Source organism: Propithecus coquereli, unplaced genomic scaffold, assembly GCF_000956105.1.
Source record: "Propithecus coquereli isolate 6110/MARCELLA unplaced genomic scaffold, Pcoq_1.0 Scaffold101, whole genome shotgun sequence".
Classification (NCBI taxonomy): Eukaryota; Metazoa; Chordata; class Mammalia; order Primates; family Indriidae; genus Propithecus; species Propithecus coquereli.
The window spans coordinates 1,040,217-1,060,479 of NW_012133970.1; the positions used below are offsets into that span (position 1 = coordinate 1,040,217).

At 38.6% G+C, this 20,263-nt stretch overlaps 1 protein-coding gene across 2 annotated transcripts in view; it reads right to left on the bottom strand.

Annotated features, from left to right (window-relative positions):
- OGT (O-linked N-acetylglucosamine (GlcNAc) transferase) overlaps positions 1–20,263 on the bottom strand; it is a 46,507-nt gene that overhangs the window by 23,081 nt on the left and 3,163 nt on the right. The window contains exons 2-14 of one of the 2 annotated variants that reach the window (XM_012643521.1): positions 20,079–20,229; positions 18,591–18,834; positions 12,455–12,523; positions 9,074–9,190; positions 4,671–4,750; positions 3,887–4,082; positions 3,491–3,631; positions 2,781–2,881; positions 2,156–2,309; positions 1,968–2,069; positions 1,237–1,416; positions 388–546; positions 159–248 (exon numbers count right to left, since the gene is read on the bottom strand). In XM_012643521.1, coding sequence (XP_012498975.1) covers positions 159–248; positions 388–546; positions 1,237–1,416; positions 1,968–2,069; positions 2,156–2,309; positions 2,781–2,881; positions 3,491–3,631; positions 3,887–4,082; positions 4,671–4,750; positions 9,074–9,190; positions 12,455–12,523; positions 18,591–18,834; positions 20,079–20,229 — 1,784 coding nt within the window. Of the gene's footprint in view, positions 1–158; positions 249–387; positions 547–1,236; positions 1,417–1,967; positions 2,070–2,155; positions 2,310–2,780; positions 2,882–3,490; positions 3,632–3,886; positions 4,083–4,670; positions 4,751–9,073; positions 9,191–12,454; positions 12,524–18,590; positions 18,835–20,078; positions 20,260–20,263 lie in introns of both variants that reach the window. The other variant, XM_012643511.1, reaches the window with a different exon arrangement.

The window sequence follows — 20,263 nt, forward strand, 5'->3', positions numbered from 1 at the left end:
GTGGCGCATGCCTGTAGTCCCAGCTACTCGGGAGGCTGAGGCAGGAGGATCACTTGAGCCCAGGAGTTTGAGGTTGCTGTGAGCTAGGCTGATGGCTCGGCACCGTAACCCAGGCAACAGAGCAAAACTGTCTCAAAAAAAAAAAGAGTTTCACCTACCTGAGAAAGATCAATGAAATGATTGGCTTCTGCCATCACCTTCACTCGGAAGTTTGTGCCATCATCTGGGCTCAGGGCATAACAGAACACCTGAAAGGCGACACATAGTATATTTAATAAAAACTTGCTCGAATCTTTTGGAAACACATCGTGGCGACAATAAAGCCAACACTGTGGATTTTTTTTTTTTTTAAAACAAATAATGATTCTAGAGAAACACTAGTCTTACCTCAAATTTATCAGGATTGTGCATGCCTGGAATAGACTGCATAAGGTGAGAAGTAGGATGATTCCCAAAGTCAGAACTCACATATCCTACACGAAGTCGACCATCACTGAGCTTCAAGTCTTTTGGATGTTCATATGGTGGTTTATGAAGGACATTAATCTAACAACAGAATCCAAGGCTTGTTAGTAAAATGGAGTCTATACATAAATTTTCATCTAGGAAAACTGACTAAAAACACACCAAACCTAAACATTCACACCTGTTGAGAAAGGTTTGACCAGAACACTTCATTTAATTCCTATAGCCACTTTGATACGACCTTAGCAGGGTATGTAATATGTTTCATACCTTAACATTTTCCTGAGCCCTTTGAAAAAACGTGAGCAAATTTAAAACTTGTAGGAATGAAGCAGCATGGACAGAGAATGATAAACCCTCCGACATTTTAGAAAATTCTGTAGGGAATTTTTTTTTTAATGTAGGAAAACCTTTTTAAAAAACAAAACTATACCTAGCACTCTTATCTATTCTCCAACCTTTGATCAAGTAGTGCTCTAATTCTCAAAGGTGAGCACAAAATACCAAACACTTTATTAACCATTGTGGCTTTCAACTTAAAGGAAAACACCACCACTCTATTGTTAGTGTTTAAGTTAAGGATTCCACCTTATGAAGTGGGGTTATGCTTGAGACAGGACAAAATGGAAAAGAGGGACTGACCAAAAATTTCATTTCTCAAATTGGGTAGTGTTCACTTTATGATAACTCATTAAGCTATACATTTGATTTGCAATTTTCTGTATCTGTGTTTTAGTTTACAACAAAAAGATTAAAACAAAAGAATCATACCTTATCTAGGCAGAGGTTCCCATGCCTCTCAGCAATAGCCTTCCTGAAGCCATGAGAAAGAGGATACAGCATACTATGATGAGGATGCACAGAAGGCAACCTGTTCTTCTCTAACTGGTCAGCCACAATGCTGACCAACTTCTTCATTCGCTCATCATAGTCTGTCCAATCACAGACAATCTAGAGGAAGGAAAAAAGAAGTTATTATCCTGAAAACCCTATCCCAAGATCTACTATTTTATGTGTCTTTGGCCTAAAGTAATGTCAGATAACCTATTAAAAAACACTGTCTCGGCTGGGCGCGGTGGCTCACGCCTGTAATCCTAGCTCTCTGGGAGGCCGAGGCGGGCGGATTGTTTGAGCTCAGGAGTTCGAGACCAGCCTGAGCAAGAGCGAGACCCCGTCTCTACTAAAAATACAAAGAAATTAATTGGACAACTAAAAATACATAGAAAAAATTAGCCGGGCATGGTGGCGCATGCCTGTAGTCCCAGCTACTCGGGAGGCTGAGACAGAAGGATCGCTTGAGCCCAGGAGTTTGAGGTTGCTGTGAGCTAGGATGACACCACGGCACTCTATCTAGCCTGGGCAACAAAGTGAGACTCTGTCTCAAAAAAAAAAAAAAAAAAAAAAAACACTGTCTCCAGTCAGGCTTGGATTATTATGGCACATAACAATTAAAAAGCAATTACAACACTGAAAGCCAACTACTAGGGCCTGTTATTCTTTACCTGCAGGCAATGAGCCAAGTTACAATAAGCATCAGGAAAATCAGGCTTAAGTTTCAGAGCCGTGCGGTAAGAAGCTATTGCTTCTGGAATATTCCCTGAATCCTGAAAATAAATAAAGTGCGATGGTGAAGTTTCCTAAAATTAAACTTTAGGTGCTAAGATGCACATATTATAATAAACAGTAGTACCTTGTGAATGGAAGCCAGATTGCTGTGGGCATCTGCAAATGCAGGGTTAATCTGGATGGCACGCGTATAACATTGCAAGGCTCCCTGAACATCCTGCATCTCCTTTAGAGTGTTTCCCATATTAGAGTAGGCATCAGCAAAGGTAGGACTGATTCTAAAAGAGAGGACAAAAGTTTTATTTATCTAGTACAAAAATCTTAAACCCCCCTCCCCCCTTCCCGTTGTTAGTAAAAGCCATTTTAGCACTTGCCCAATGTGCCAAATGCCAAACATTTAAAAATTAAAAGATAATTTAAAAGGGCCAGGTGCGGTGGCTCACGCCTGTAATCCTAGCACTCTGGGAGGTGTGACAATTGCTTGAGGCCAGGAGTTTGATACCAGCCTGGGGAAACATAGCAAGACTCCACTTCTACAAAAAATTTAAAAATTAGCTGGGTGTGGTAGTACATGCCTGTAAGTCCTAGCTACTCAGGAGGCTAAGGCGGGAAGGAGGGTCACCTGAGTCCAGAAGTTCGTGTTTTAGTGGACTATGATCATGCCACTGCACTCCAGCCTGCGCAACAGAGCAAGATCCTGTCTGTTTCAAAAAAAAAAAAATTTTTAAATAAGGCTGTGAGTTTCTTACCGAATAGCCTCCTTATAATGCATCAGAGCTTCTTGTAGTTTTCCCTGCTGCTGTAGTACACTTGCTAAGTTTGAATGGGCAGCAGCAAATTCTGGGAAGACCTACGAAGAGTCAAAATCTTAACTGAGATTTACAAAAAACTGTTAAACAATAGTAATAACTTGCCACAACCTTAAGAACTTTGCTCAAGTACCTCTATACCCCTAAACTTCTCTCTACCTTTTCCAAGTCTACTCATTCTCCAAGGCCTAGTAGCTCAAATTCTACCTCTTCCTCTATTTTATACCCCTCCTTGTTTCAAACATAATAAGGTAGACCTCTCCTCCTCTTCATTTATGCTGACTACTCCAGCACCACTGAAATCTCTCTCTGCTAAACTCCTACCACATCTACTAACCACCATACAGCCATCAGGCTCTGAAATTATATACTTATCGATAACTCCTCTTAAACTATGGGTTAAATTTAATTTTTTGTTCCGATCTTATCTATCCGTAGAAAAATGAACTCCGAATGTAGAGATTTTCTTCAATGTTACACAGGACCTCACATCATACCTTAGGTACTCCATTATTGGTTCAGTGAATAATCCTCTTTTAAATGATTCAACCACTATGTATTTTTACAAAAGTGGATGACATGGCAAACTTAACTGCTTTCCCTCTACTATCGCACAGACTAAATACCCAGCCGCACCACCCTTAACATACTTCTAATGCTTTACGATACAAGCGAACTGCCTCTTCGATGTTTCCCTGTTCTCGTTTGATATTGGCTAGGTTATTCAGAGAGTCTGCATGGGTGGGACACAGACGGAGTGCAGTATTATAACAATCTTCTGCTTCAGCGACCTAAAAAACAAAACAATCCATTGAAAAACTACACAGAAGAATCACAGAGCCAACACCGATACTGTTCTAATAACTGCTCAGTTAAGCCTAATGGCTGGTAATACTCCAGAAAATGGGTTTTTGGTATTCTTTCCCTCAACCAAAACTCCACCGTAAACCAATATACCATCATCTCAATACTTAATAACAATACATACAAAAAAAGACTTTCTTAATCCTACCAGATAACAAAATAGACTGAGTAAAAATCCTTACACTGCCCTTCTCTTTGAGAGCGTTGGCTAGGTTGCAGTAAGCATCAGGGAAATGTGGTTGAAGTTCAATAGCTCGTCTGTAGGTGTCTATTGCCAGATCTATAAGGCCTTGCTCATAATACACACAAGCCAGGTTGCCGTGCACCACTGCATGATTTGGACTCAAGCTTAGGGCACGAAGGTAAGCTGCCACAGCTCTGTAAATAAAGACACACACACATACACACACACGCAAATGCAAATAATTTTTAATGGATGCTTTGTTACAATCAATTCAAGCTGCACTCTACCAAAATATATCACAATACTATACTTTAACCTCAAACCAAAACTGCACCTTTATAAAATGTATTTTTATACTAAGAAATTTTCAGAAGAACAATGAAGCATATTTTTTAAAAAAAGAAATTTTCTACTCCCACATAATAGGCTTTCCTTTGACAACAACAAAAAAAGTTATAAATCAGGATTTACTGAGCTTTCTGAATCAGATCAAAGGAATAATTTAGTCTAAGAGATAACCATTTCAACAGTTCTACAATAAAGGAAATTGCAACTAAACTCCCAGTGAGAAGGATAACGGCTTTGAAGAAAGCCAACAATGAAAAGTCAGGCAACAATACCTACAAATAAAAGGTAACACTGCAGACATCATGGGCAGGGAAAAACAACATATTAGAGAAGAAAAATGTGTTTCAATGGACCATTGTCATAATTTCAGTCCAAACTCTCAAGTATCAATACAACAGACTCAAGAAAATTCATTAAATAGAACATTCTCTCACCTGTCAAAAATGCGCGCCTCTTTCAAGACATTTCCTAAATTGATATAAGCATCCAAAAAATTTGGGTCAAGGGTGACAGCCTAAAAATTTCAAGACAGTTACTTAGAGCAAGTTAGGATTTTGCCAGATTAACTTCCCAATTAAATAATTTTTTATTCTGAGGTCATTTTCAACCTCCAATTACAATCCCTAGTATAATTAAATCTTATTTCATTTTTAAAACCCAATTTATTTAGTACCTTCTCATTATTTTTATAAACCTCAATTTTATGAAAACAACTTCTCATGTTCTCATGAGCAAAATGGGTCCTGAAGGAAAAAATTTAAAAGTGTATCTTCTTCAATTTTATCGAGCTGAATACTTATGATTGCCCATATTTTATTTACAATTAATTAACCAGTCTAACTCTTCTAATGGCACAAAGAGGCAGCAAGCTCTTACTCAAAAGGAATCATATACCTCAGTTGCATATATACAACTGTATACTCAGCAAGACCTTAGTAAGATATATAATTAGAACTATATACTCGGTAAGACGCAATACTTCAAGGAGATACTAACCATCAAATGATGTCATCTGAATAACTGAGAAGTTGTCTTAAAATATGGCTGGATGTATCTAGAGCAGTGATTCTCAACCTCGGCAGTATATTAAGAATTCACCTCCTGGCCAGGCGCAGTGGCTCACGCCTGTAATCCTAGCACTCTGGGAGGCCGAGGTGGGAGGATCGCTCTAGGTCAGGAGTTTGAGACCAGCCTGAGCAAGAGTGAGACCTCATCTCTACTAAAAATAGAAAGAAATTAGCCAAACGACTAAAAATAGAAAAAATTAACCGGGCATTGTGGCGCATGCCTGTAGTCCCAGCTACTCGGGAGGCTGAGGCAGGAGGATCACTTGAGCCCAGGAGTTTGAGGTTGCTGTGAGCTAGGCTGATGCCACGGCACTCTAGCCCAGGAGACAGAGCCAGACTCTGTTTCAAAAATAAAAATATAAAAAAAAGAAAGGTACTCCTTGCTGTGCATTAAGATGTAGGGGGGAAAAAAAGAAAGGCACTCCTATAGTGTGGTAAATGTAAACTTTAATCAAAACACTGAAAAGGTAAAGAGTAATTGTAAATACATTTAAAACATTCATAAGGAACACTATCTTCACTTAGATGGTAACTCTGTAAAGACAGCATGCTGCATTTAACTGAGATTGTCTATAGTGATAGATGTCCTCCCCAAAAATCTTTAACTTTTTATTATGGAAATTTTCAAACATACGAAAACAGAGGAACATGAACCCAACAAACCCAAGTCTCCCTTATCCATCTCCAATTCATAAATCATGTTCGATCTTATTTAATCTATATTCCAACCTACTCCCCCCAGATCATTTTCAAACAAATCCCAGACATACTCCATTTGAAAATATTTCAATATGTATCTCAGAAACAAGAATGCTTCTCCCTCCCAACATAACCACAATACCATTATACCTAAAAAAAATGACAACAATTCCTTAGTATCAAATATCCACTCAGTGGTCCAATTTCTGATTAGCTTTACATCAGGATCCAAATAAGACCCATACAATTTGTCAATGTGCCTTTCTCAGTTTCTTTTAATCCTTGAAATTGTTTAATTAAAATCTCCATTTTTATTCCTGCAATTTGTTGAAGAAATCAGATTATTGTCCTATACAGCTTCCCATAGTTTGGATTTTTCTGATTGCATCCCTATGGTGTCCTTTAACATGTTTCCCTGGCCCATGTATTCCCTGCAAATTGGCAGGTAGAACTAGAAGCTTAATCAGATTTGGGTTTTTTCTTTTTCCAAGACTACTTCACTAGTAGAATTGTTTACTTCTACCACAAGGTACTTAGTATCTGGTTGCATTTCTTTATTTGCTATTGATAAATGCCTAAAGCTATTAATGGTCATACTCTATCATTCTTTCTTCCTTTATCAGTTGAAATACTTTTATAAGAGAAACTCCGCCATCAACTATTGGGATACTCTAAAGTCCAGTTCATATAGGAGAGGGAGTACAAATGCTTTATTCCTTTTTTTTTTTTGGAGACAGAGTCTTTGCTCTGTCGCCCTGGCTAATGTGCAATGGCATGATCATAGTTCACTGCAAACTCAAACTCCTGGGCTCAAGCAATCCTCTTGCCTCAGCCTCCCGAGTAGCTGGGACTACAGGCTCACGCCACTGTGCTCCACGAATTTTTCTATTTTTAGTAGAGATGGGGTCTTGCTGTTGCTCAGGCTGGTCTCAAACTCCTAAGCTCAAGCAATCCTCCTGCCTCAGCCTCCCTGAGTGCTAGGATTACAGGCGTGAGCCACCTTGCCTGGCCCTTTTTTCAATCTTTAATTGACAAATAACAATCGTGTCGTATATTTATGGGGTACAATGTGATGTTTTGATCCGTGTATGCACTGTTGAAAGATTCAGCCAAACTAATTAACATATCCATCACCTCACCAACTTTGTGTGGTGAGAATGTTAAAAATCTATTCTTTTAGTAATTTTGAAATATATAATACATTATTATTAACTGTGGTTACCATGCAGTACAATAGATCACTGAAACTTATTTTATTCCTCCAGTCTAACTGAAACTTTGTACCATTGGAGCAACATCTCCCCTTTTCCCATCCCTCTCAGCCTCTGGTAACCACCTTTCCACTCTGTTTCTGTGAAATCGATTTTTTTAGATTCCACAGATAAGTGAGATCATACAGTTATTTGTCTTGCTGTGCCTGGTTTATTTCAATTAGTATAAAGCACAGGCAACAAAAGCAAAAAGAGACAAATGTGATTGCATCAAACTAAAAAGCTTCTGTACAGCAAAGGAAATAATTAACAGAGTGAAGAGACAAGCCACAGATTGAGAGAAAATATTTGCAAACCATACATCTGATAAGGGGCTAATATTTAAAATATATGAGAAATTCAACTAAATAAGCAAGAAAACAAACCTGATTAAAAAATGGGCAAAGGATCTGAACAGACATTTCTCAAAAGAAGAGATACGAATGGCTAGATACATAAAAATATGTTCAAGATCCTTTTGTAGTTCATGAGCAAGATCATTGGGTGTTCATGTGCATGTTTGAGATGTGCCACTCTCAAACCTTGTTACGACATCGGCACATTACCCATCTGACATGAAAAAAAAAAGAAAAGAAAATATGTTCAACATCATTAATCGTAAGGGAAACGCAAATTAAAACCACAATGAGATATCACCTTGCACCTGTCAGAATGGCTATTATCAAAAAGACAAATGATCTTAGACAAGGTAGCATGAAAAATTAAAAATTGGAAATTTAAAAATTTTAAAGAAAAAATCTGATAAAAAGAAAAAAACAAAAAGACAAATGATAACAAGTGTTAGTGAGGATGTGGAGAAAAGGGAACCCTTGTACACTGATGGGGACTATAAATTAGTACAGCCATTTTGGAAAATAGTATGGTGGTTCCTCAAAAACTGTATTCTTCTCTTTTTAACCAGTTTTCAAAATGAGTTGTTCCTCATCTTCCAATGGTGACCAATGAATTTTTTAGTATAATTATGAGCTCATGGATTTAAATATATTTGATAAGTTTCAGTATATTTCAGTTATTATTCCTGTTGATGCTCAAGCCCCCATCTTTAGCCAGTGGAAGCCTCTTCAAGTTGCCTGAGTCCTTTTGAGATAAAGTAGTATGCCAAAGCTTCCTTACTTTCTGGTATGACAAGGCATTCCAGACAAATCTTGTATATTTCCTGCCCCAGACCTGGAATCACCCTTTTCGCCAAGAAGCCCTGCTTCTTTAAAGCCCACTTTAAAATGCATTTATAATTACTAAAGTACATTCTCAATGCCAAACTGGAAGCTGCCATACCATATACCATCCAGCAAACGCCGCAATACAGATGCTCCTCCACTTAGAAAAAGGTTACATCCCCATGAACCCATCCTAAGTTGAAGATATATGAAGTCAAAAATGCATTTAATACACTTACTGAACATCGTAACTTAGCCTAGCCTACCTTAAACATTCTCAGAACACTTATATCTACCTACAGTTGGGCAAAATCTTCTAACATAAAGTCTACTTTATAATAAAGTGTTGATATCTCATATAACTTATTGAATGCTATACTGAAAGTGAAAAACAGAACAGCCGTATGGCTAATTCAAAGTACAGTTTCTATTAAATGCGTATGTCTTTCACACCACTGTAAAGTAAAAAAAATTCCTAGTCAATTCCTAAGTCAAACCATAGTAAGTCAGGGACCATCTGTACTGTCAGAGAAACAAAGACATTATGCGACTGGTTAAGTAAAGACCTATTATTTAGTTCTGGTAAAAAAAACACTCTGTACACGTATGTACTTCATAAATACCAATTATTAATTTAACTAACCTTTTCAAAGTGATGAATTGCAAGCCAAATCTCCCCTTGTGCATTGAAAACACAGCCAAGATTACTCCATGCGACCGCAAAGTTCGGTTGCGTCTCGATTGCTTTCAAATAACATGCCTTGGGAGGGGGGGTTAATGAAAGAAGATGGGAGGGGAAGGAGGTAAAGGGAAAGGGGAAAATTTGTAAAGGGAAAAAAAAAGATTGGGGGGAGGGGGGAAGAAGGTGATATCATTATTCCTTCTCTGACCAGTCAAAAGTGACCCTGCAGCATAGGCTCGCTTGCGCCAAAACTAATGCGCTGCCACAGCTGGCTGCTCCTGCGCCTGCGCCACCAGAACCCAAGTGCAAACCACCGTGTTCAGTTCTGCCAACCAATGAGCAACCCTTACACTGGGACTAATGTGGGAAGTCAGTTGCTAGAAGACCGTATGCTGGACTTCTCTTACCCGAACACCTAAGGGCTCTTGTTACGTTTTCAAGTCGTATCTAGAGGGCGCCACTGCCAAGTTTTCCTACCCCCACCATTTCTCAAAGTGTGTTCCACAAGGTGTTAAGAGATGTCACTGGAAAAAAGGATTTCATGACCAAATAAATTAGGAAAACAGGTTTCTTCACTACAGGACTACCCTAAGCCTTTAATAGTTTCACAGGGATCCCTGAACTTAGTTGACCATGGAATTCTTCTTTCCTTGGGCATTTTATGAAACACATTTTGGGAAATGCTACTCTTCAGCAAAATGGTCCTCACTAGCATCAAAACTATCCTACTGAAAAGAAAAAGGTTTTTCTGCCAAGTCAGATATCACGAAGCCAGGCTTTAAGCTATATCCTCACAATGCCCTGTCTCCCAAGAAGGACTGAGGCTGAAACCTCACATGACAGGATTGCACCTAGGTTGAGGTCCCTGTAATGCGAGCGCAAACATCGCTTGCGCAACCTAACAGCATCGCACTGCGCAATCGCTGCGAACTGCTGCGCTACATAGAACACCCCTAGACGCAGCAAACGGCCAACCAGATCCATTAATCTACTAGACAGGCCCATAGAGAATATTTGTTTAATGAGATTAGTTAGACTCGAGGTATGTTAAAACCCAATTTTATCCAAAAAGGCTACAGAATAGGACTGAGGGAGCCAGTCAATCAGATTACTCATCTAGTCAACCGTTCACAGGGGCTCATTCGCACGCAATGCGCATTAACGCTGCGCAGCCTTTGCGCTACTGCAGGGTCACAGCGCATCATCAGAAGAGCAGAATGCTGCAATCCAAACAAAGAAGAAAAAAGGAAAAAAAATGAACAACAAGAAGAGTTAGAAGCTTTTACTAAGTAAATTATCTCTAATAATTTTTAATATCTTAATTAACTTTTACTTATCTTTGACAGAATTGTGGCTATAGTATAAAACATTCTCTTAAATAACTTGCTTGTAAATAAAATTATTTTAAGCTGTTTCTGAAGCCACAAGACAGAAGATTCAGGCATGGAGGCAAATTGTTTTGCTGTGGCAGTTACAAACCCGTTACCATATTTCTCATCATGTGACTTTTCGGTGCGTTCCTTGCTGGAAGAGGAGGAGGTTGTGTGTCTGCCCTAGATCCAGGCCTCGAGCTCCCTTCAGCGAGGCACCTTACGCATGGAATAGGAGGTTTCACCCACCTGAAACCTTCTAAATACAATATCAATGGTGAAAAACCAAAAACAAGAGAGAAAATAAAAACAAGATCATTAGTAAAAGTTCAACAAAGCAATCGAAATTCTTTGGATGTCTATTACATATGGGGATGAGGACAGTCTCAAGTCTGTAACATGGGAAACATGCAGAAGGGAGAGGGTTAATCAGGGCTATTGCATACAGCAGGGATTTTTGCTGGAAGAAAGGCTCTTCATTTTCTACAAAGACAACTTAATTTTGCTTCCATCTACTAGGAATATGCTGGCTTGAATTTTCAAATGCACTGATTACAAAAGAAATACATTGCATTTCACTCAAGAGTATTTTCTTGTTTACTAAATTCTCACAAAAAAACAGAATGACATTTTTCAAACTAGGTGTCTCCAGAGCTCTGAAATAAAGAAGTCAGCAACCTAAGGCAGGCGCAATGTCTCAGCCTAAACCGATCTCTAAAGCTGCAGTGAAGTGCAATTCATGTTAGCTGTCCGCTTGGTGGGGTGACAATTAATAGGAGCTGATCAAATATTTGTCCTATAAATTACCAATTAGATTTATCGGCTAAGATTGAAATCAATTACAATTCATTAGCTGGAAACCTACATAAGGTTAATCCAAAGTGTCAGCAGAATTTACGAGCTATGCACTCAAAACTAGTGCCTTTTTAACATTAGATGGTGCTGAAAAGCCTTCTCCCTCCCTGGACGAAGCAGTCAAACAGACAGCTACGCTGCGCATACACTCCACGCATTAGCATGCGCGTGGGGCTCAGAGCAACAGGTGGGAGTTTCAGAAGCATTCTGGTTTCTCCCCACTCCTCACCCCTGCAGCGCGGTTGCGTAAGGTGGCTTGTAACAAGACAACTGCATTTATAAATTTAATTTTAAATTATACCAAAAGCTTTAATTAACCCAACCTGGTGTTCAAATTCATTATTTGAAAACACAGAATGCTAAAAGCCACCTTTCCACTTTGGCAAGTTTTCTTTCGATCAGTCCATTTCCCAAACAAACCAGCTTTGTCCTTCTGACTTTTTTTTTTTTAAGGGAGTCGGGTAGGGAGGAATAAAAGAAGGAAATGAGGAAGAAAAGGAGGTAGACAACCAGGATTGGAAAAGAGGAAAAAGGAACTCAGGGAGGGAGTAAGGACAAGAAGGGGCAGGATGTTCCAATTATTAATTTGCAATCATTTTAACAGCCTTTCTTCCACTGTAAAAAGGGTGAGGAAGATGATGGGAGGAAGGTTAAATAAGAATTTTAAATGCCAGCATTACAGGGTAACATTTGGATGAAATTCTTCTCCACTTACAAGCCACAAAGGACTTAGAAGAGCAGCATTTTCAATGGCACCTGCATCATATAGGAGTCTTGAGCCAAATCACAGGCGCTCTGCTTGTCATCAGCAGGCAAGCCTCAGATTTGAAGGAATGTTATTTATTCCCACATAAGATCATGACAGAGCCCATTGTTATAAAGATGATCTAGCTCAGCAGAAAGGCTCCAAAATGTCCAGGTTCTTGCTTTACCCCCAGATTTAGAACAGATATGCCAAAGCCTGGCCCTGCTCTAGTCTGAGGCGATTCATGCCGTCAGTTTTCCTCAGTTTCATAGGACTGTTTTGTGAAGATAGCTCAATGAAGAGTTGAAGACTTGGCAAAAAGTACAAGTTTTCATAACACTGATGTTTAAATGTGTTTTATCAAACACCTACCTTGGCTTCTTCCAAGCGACCCAGGGCTTTGAGCAGGTTCCCCAGGTCACTGCGAACACAGTACAAATCCTAGAAACCCAGAGATACTCTGTCATTAATTATACTCTGCTCTGTCGATCACAAATATCTTGAAATCATTTTTATGCATCTAGCTCCCTGCCATTTTATTCTGTCAACCAAAGATACTGCTTGACCAACTTAAGTGCAGGACCGCAATCCCTCATCCTCAATTCCAAATTCCAAAAAACTTCCAAAAACTCATTTGATGGTTAAATCTAACCTGAACTGACATGAAGCTATTTACAGAATTTATTTATCTCACCTAGTACAAATACTCATATATTTTGTTGCAGAAATATGTTTTACTATAAGGTGCTGCTTCAGACCTGGCTAAGAGTTTTATATATGGTATTTTATCTTCCTAAAATCCTAAAAATTCTCTATTTTGAAATGCATTTGGCCCTCCCAGTTTCAGATAAAAGACTCCGGGACGTTACCTACCAGAGCTTCTCCCCTCCCCAAATATCAGTCATGTTAAAAACACTTATCAAATATTTGTTCAACTATTTTATTCAAGGCTATGATGAATCTCTCCTATATCAAGGACCAAAAATTTTCCACAGTGAGCAAAGAAGTATTTAGCAAGTGATTACCTATCAGCAAATCTACCCTTAGGCTGTCAGACATATTTAGAAACCTTAACTTCGTTTCACTATCAGGCAGGATTACCATCCAACCAAAGCCTCAATCCTGGCACCTGCCACTAGATTACTCATTAGTATTAAGTGCCATTAGAGTTGAGTGGGTGAATAATGAAAAGCAGTTGACTCTGCTTTTTATTAGCAGCTCAATTGTATTGCTAGTCATCTGACTCACCAGTCCATTCATCAGTATGAGACACTCATCGGAACAGTGAGCTTAAATTTTTATTTGCCCTATTTTTCCTTTGTTAGTCAAATCTATCAGTCCACAAGCAGAGACAATAGCATTACCAAGTATACTTATCATTCCAAATGCCCCATGGGTAAAAGAGCCTTAAATTGAGTCCTAGAACGTGAAGTTGTGTCGACTATGCCAAATTATCACATATATTTTTCTCTCTGCAACTGTATTATGGTTTCCAGAATCAGTAAATTTTACTGATAAACAGCTTTTGTGATTGCATTATCATCATCCATCAAGTGAACCAAAAAAGTGTGCCAAAAGTACACTGCCACAGAACAATCTTACGGCCGGCCATACTGGGTCAGCCCTATGATCTACCTGACTCAGTATTGTCCCTCAAGCAATGACTGATGTTTTGGGAGAATATGGTCGTCTCCCATGACCTCAGGCACAAAAGGCTAATACTAATCCTCAAAACATCATAGGTACCATTAATCTTATTACAGACTTATCCTCCTCTAATTAGTCTAAGCACTTTTTAACCCTATTTATACTCTCTCTTAGAAGTAATGAATTCTATAATCTTGCTATCTACTTTGTATGGTTATTTTTTTCCTAAAGGGTCAGGATCTATTATTCTAGGACAAAAATAAATAAAAGGGTTACCCCTCTGTTTTGGCAGATTATGACTGAATAATCCAATCTGTTCGTAAATTCTTCTACTACTTAATAACTCTGGTCATACGTCTTTGGACTTTTACCAACTCCTATGCCTTTCTAAGCCATTATTATAATAAGTCTTGCAATAATTCTCCAACAATGACTGTAATGACTATATATTTTAACCAACTGTTGCATAATTTTACCCTGTAGTTTAACACAATGTTCATAATTAAAAATAATCTTGGCCCTCTTGTTATGACAGGAGGCCCTACAGGGGGTCCATCCATCATCTGTGGCGAATGTATCTTGCTCCGTAAATCTACCTTGCCCTTCCTCAATAAACTTTAAGTTTCACACTTAAAAATCTTCAAAATTACTATAAAATAAAGATTACTATAAGTAGTAAGGCAGTTTTAGAAAGAGGTAAAACATGTCATATTAAATATAACAGTGAAATCCAATTCTCCTGCTTGGGAATCCAAACCTATATGCACAAACAGCTGATTTCTAGAAAATGCAAGGACATCACCATTTTCCCCAAAAGTTCAAAACCTAAGACCTTCAAATTCTGCATCATCTATCAAATCAAAACATTGTTAAGAATCACATTTCCCAAATATGGCCCATTCTATCCATCCCAGGTTAATACTTTTCATGCAAACCTTTATTCAATTCAAAAATATGCCTGGAACTGTGGGGAAAAGAAATTAATAGAATCTTTATCCGCAAGCAGCTTACAATCTACGTGGAAAGACAAGGCACACACTAAATGCCAAAACAGTAATAAAGAATTTTAAGAGAAGTAGATGAACTCAAAGGAGAAGTTTAAGCTAGGCAGTGAAGGATGAGTATAGGGTTTTCATAGGCAAGGGAGGGAGGAATTGTAAACAGGGGAAAATAGTATGAATAAAGGTAAGGAGATAAAAATGAGTAAGATTTTCCTATAAAACTATTCCTCCTAAGATGGCATCTGTTTCCTGCCTTTCCTCCTCGAGCCCCCCACCCCCACCACCCATAATATCTATACACATACATACACATGAAGTAAAATCAGGTCGATAAAAACCTACAGTTCTCAATTGGCTCTCAAATTAAATTCAAACTCCTCAGCCTCTCTATTCTTTCCAAATCTTCCAATTGACTCTCCTCTACTACATTCACTTCTTGTTACTACTTGACTCACCACTTCAGCCAAGGAAGTCTACTTGCTATTTACCTTCCTACAGAATGCTTAGGTTATAAGCACCCACTCAAGGAAATCTTCTGATTAATACTCTCCAACAATAATCATCCGAGGAGCTTACATCTTTTTTTTCTTTACGGGCTGGGCCCTATCTCTTATTATAACATATTATAACCCACAAATTTTCCCCCAATTCCTAACAAAGCATTGTACACACAATAAGTACTCAAATACTTAAATGTGACATCTGCACAGCAACCTTAACAAAAAGCAGAACAGAGAAGAATAGGAATATATGGTTTTCTACAGTTCAGCTGTATAAGTGAGGCTCACAACAATAATAAATGACAGTAACACACGATGGTCAGGATGCCAGTAGCTCTCAATTCCATGCATCCACAATCAAAGCAGAAGCAACGATTCAACAACATATAGATTCAACAACAGAGCTACTTAGAGCAACTCAGGGTTTATAGCCATTATACAAAGGACAATTTTATACACAATTCATAAGACAGATTGCTGGGTATGGGCAACTCTAGGGAGCCATCACGTGAAAGAACACCATCTGCAACAGCACCTTCAAATACGACGGACTAAAATTTTCGTCAAATTATTAAGCCATCCAACATTATGGAAGACAATTCAGAATGTAAAAATATGAATAGCAACGTCTTAAAAGTAATTTCTATCATCAAGTCACAGAGAAAAACTCCCAAATTGACATATTAACTTAAAAAGATAAACACAGCTGAAAACAGGTTACCAAGAATACTACCTTAACATTTTACTCTTTCACTGCTGCAAAACCAAAATAACCTCTGAGTTCCTTAATCATTTTTCATAGAATGCCAACTACATCTATGATCCAGGCCCACAATGCACTAAAGATGCACTTAAGCACCGTCAACAAGAACACAACATAAGGAACAGACTCAAAGAGCGTCAGTACCAAACTAACGACGGGCATTTGACACAAAGTTTAAATGTAGTTAACACTAAATATCCTGAAATAAACTAAAGCGTGATCACTATGGAGTATTCAGGTGAAATCAAGGGTGTTTGCACAATCCGATTTTCATTCTTTCTAGTAAGAACAGAGAAATAAAGTAGCAGCTTCCACTGTAAGAAACATAGAACCAGATAGGAACACATGGGCCATTCAACGCCTTTGAGAGGTAATCCCATGATTTATTTTAGTACTGTCTCACTTCTTTGGTAGGGCACGAAGATGAGCTTCCTGTTAACAGCTTAGATACTAAATAGCATGGTTCCAGCTCCCACTTTAGTTTTCCCTTCTCAACATACTCCTACAATTTGGTATGCTGTCAGTAGCAATGACTGCTCTGTTAACACAAGCAATTGAAAAACTTGAGCCAAGGGGATCAGAATTAAAGTTGGTAAGGACCACAGCTGTGTAAGAGGGCACAAATGAGTTTACACTCAATCAACAAATGAAGAGTGGAAACGACCCTGATTAATAAAGGGAAAGAACTTACTATGACAACAGGGTACACAGGTGAGCCCTGAGCCTTGGGAAGAATGAAGTCCAAGCCACAGTGGCAGCACATACAGGGTTTCCCTAAAACTTTCTGTGGGTAACTAGCTAGATAGTACTGCAATAAAAATTATAAAAAGTCACACAAATTTAGATTTATATGCATTAAAAACCATTCAAAAAGAAATGAATTTTTTTAAAAACATTTTAACCCTCAAAATTAACTGAAAAAATAATTGTTAATAAATGTCATGATAAAAAGTGATTTCAGATCTTTAAGCAAACTAGTAAATTAAACTTCAATTTCTTCTCCACTCCCACTGCTTCACTTGACCAGCCTTAAAAAAAAATTAAAAAAAATAAAAACAGGCCAGGCGCGGTGGCTCACGCCTGTAATCCTAGCACTCTGGGAGGCCGAGGCGGGCGGATTGCTTGAGCTCAGGAGTTCGAAACCAGCCTGAGCAAGAGCGAGACCCCCATCTCTATTAAAAAGAGAAAGAAATTAATTGGACAACTAAAAATATATAGAAAAAAAATTAGCCGGGTATGGTGGCGCATGCCTGTAGTCCCAGCTACTCGGGAGGCTGAGACAGAAGGATCGCTTGAGCCCACGAGTTTGAGGTTGCTGTGAGCTAGGCTGATGCCACGGCACTCACTCTAGCCCGGGCAACACAGTGAGACTCTGTCTCAAAAAAATAAATACATAAAAAATAAAAACAATTTCCTAACCTATAAAATGGAGATTAAGGGACAGCAGGATATGATCAGTGGTTTTCAAACTGTGCTCAAGGGCTGCCTGGAGGGGTGGGTGCCCTCTGGGCACATCATTCCATTTTTATCTTTTATTTCTTTTCACTTCAACATTTGTTTTGAAGCTATTCAGGCTCAGGTTTTAATATCCACTTCACCATTACTAGCTATGTGATCCCAAGAAAGTTACATAACCCCCGAGTCCTTGGTTTTTTAAATTGGTAAAATTGTAATACCGTCTACTTTGAAGGATCATTACAAGCATTAACTAAGACCAATCATCTGAAGCCATGAGCACAGTGTCTGAGCACATAGGAGACATTCAATAAATGGTAGCTATAATAGTTAATAATAATTATTAACCACTTCCAGGTTGGTTGCAAAACTGAATGTTAACAACATGGCTTGGGAATATATTCTTAAACTTGTTCTGGATTCCTATAATCCCTCACTTTATCACTTACCTCTTAAGTTTACACTTACTTTCCCTAACTTAAAGTTTTGAGGGCAAGCCTTATGTTTTTGTATCTTTCAGAGACCCTAATCACAGTATGAACTTAATGTCTGCCAACTGGGCCTCACTTGTTCCCCAGAACACCTCTGCAACTTAGACCAAAAAAAAAAATTAAAGAACCAATCAAAAGCCTGGTGGAGATAGTATCACCTCAATTCTACCACTTCTAACTATGTTGAAAGAAAAGAGAACAGGATATTGAGAACCAAATTCTGTAGCCTAGCTTTGATGTCACTAATCCATATATTGGCATCTTGTTTTAACTATATTACAGGTTAAGACCCTGTATCCACCATTTCTTGAAAATCAATTAACTGCTGCAAACACCTATCAACATTTATCCAAAATTAATCACAACAGTACAAAGAATGTCATGTGTCCTATACTTTATGGGCATTATAAAAAATTGATGAGTTTCTTGCAGTAAGAATAATTTTTATGCTTTTTAATGTAACTTGCTAGATAAAATGAACTTAACATAATGCAGACCAGGCCAAACCAATTTCATCATTTTAAGTACATAAACATTTCTAAACTCTTGACTTTATTCCATACAAAAACCTATTTCAGTGTCTGAAGTATCAAACTATGTTTCTTTCCGGGTTTCTGTGAGGGGAAAATAACCATTAAAAATTTTACTCACAGGATTGTACTGAAGAGCAGAGACATAAGCTTGTACTGCCCCTTCCATGTCGCCTGCTGCTACCAAGGCGGCTGCCAGGTTAATATAACCATCGATGAAATCAGGTTTGAGACGCAACGCATGTCGATAATGTTCAATTGCTTCCTGCAACTGCCCTCTTTCCTTGTATACGTTCCCCAAGTTTGAATAGGCTTCTGCCAGAAGGGGATTCTGCTTAATTGCCAGGGTGCTAAAGTGAGCAGATCTGGAAAAGGTGAAAAGCGCTGATGTATGGGTATGTATGTTATAGAAAAGAAGGTATGGCCCATATGCAACTCAGTTTCTGAAGATCCTATGCTATTGCTAATTACATAACAATACACTATCTTTTAACTAGTGCATAAAAGGGAACATTTTGGAAATCAAAGTTTTTCAAAAGTGGAAGTATTCCAGATTTCAAATTGAACAGATTTTTCTTATGAAATAAAGTTTTTTCTAGAGTTAATATTACAAAACTGTCACACTGGAAATCATGATCATTAAGATCAAGAATGAAAATGCTGGCCGGGCGCGGTGGCTCACGCCTGTAATCCTAGCACTTTGGGAGGCCGAGGCGGGAGGATTGTTTGAGCTCAGGAGTTCGAAACCAGCCTGAGCAAGAGCGACACCCCGTCTCTACTAAAAAAAAAAATAGAAAGAAATTATCTGGACAACTAAAAATATATAGAAAAAATTAGCCGGGCATGGTGGCGCATGCCTGTAGTCCCAGCTACTCGGGAGGCTGAGGCAGGAGGATCGCTTGAGCCCAGGAGTTGGAGGTTGCTGTGAGCTAGGCTGACGCCACGGCACTCACTCTAGCCAGGGCAACAGAGTGAGACTCTGTCTCAAAAAAAAATAAAAGAATGAAAATGTTATGTGCATGAGTCTCATTTTCCATTTGTTGTTAAGATTTAATGATTTAATGACACACATTTTTAAATGTCTAAATATGCCAGAATAACAATTTATTAAAAAGACAAGAACACAAATTCTTCCCTTTTGACTGATTCAACCGATTAGCTAAAAGCAACACATTGTAACAATTTAATGACTGCATTTGCATTTGAACCACATAGGCATCTCTTACCACAGTATATACAACCATCATTTCTGAGCATTTCAGTCCCTCAAGCTTTACATGTCTTAAAAGGTGAGACTGGATGCTCAGATGTACACCAAGAATAATTTATTACCTGAACAGAGTTTAGAAAGTAGCAGCCCCAGGTGGAAAAAAATCTAGCAAAGGTCTCTAGTCATACTGATAACATAACCACCACCGCAAAAGGAGGGGCAAAAACTGGCAGCTGGGCATGTCACAAGTGGGCAAGAGAGCAGATGTGCTTTGGTCGTTCAGTTGAAACTCAGTACTGGAAAAATTTCAAGTTCAAACATTTAAGTATCATTTTTCAAGCTCAGCACCCAGAGGTAGCAATCACCAGCAGGTACCCCCCACACACACACATCTCCTACCTGTCCAGCCTTCGACACTGGAAGTGTATAGATGAAAGTAATAAAAGCACACCAGTATTGTCTGGCTCTTGTCTCCAGAGCTGCATGCAGTGTCTCTCAGCTGCCTCAAAATCTCCTGCCTGATATTCTCGATGTGCCAACTCAGCTAACCCTTGGAAGGAAAGCATACGTTTCGTTGGTTCTGG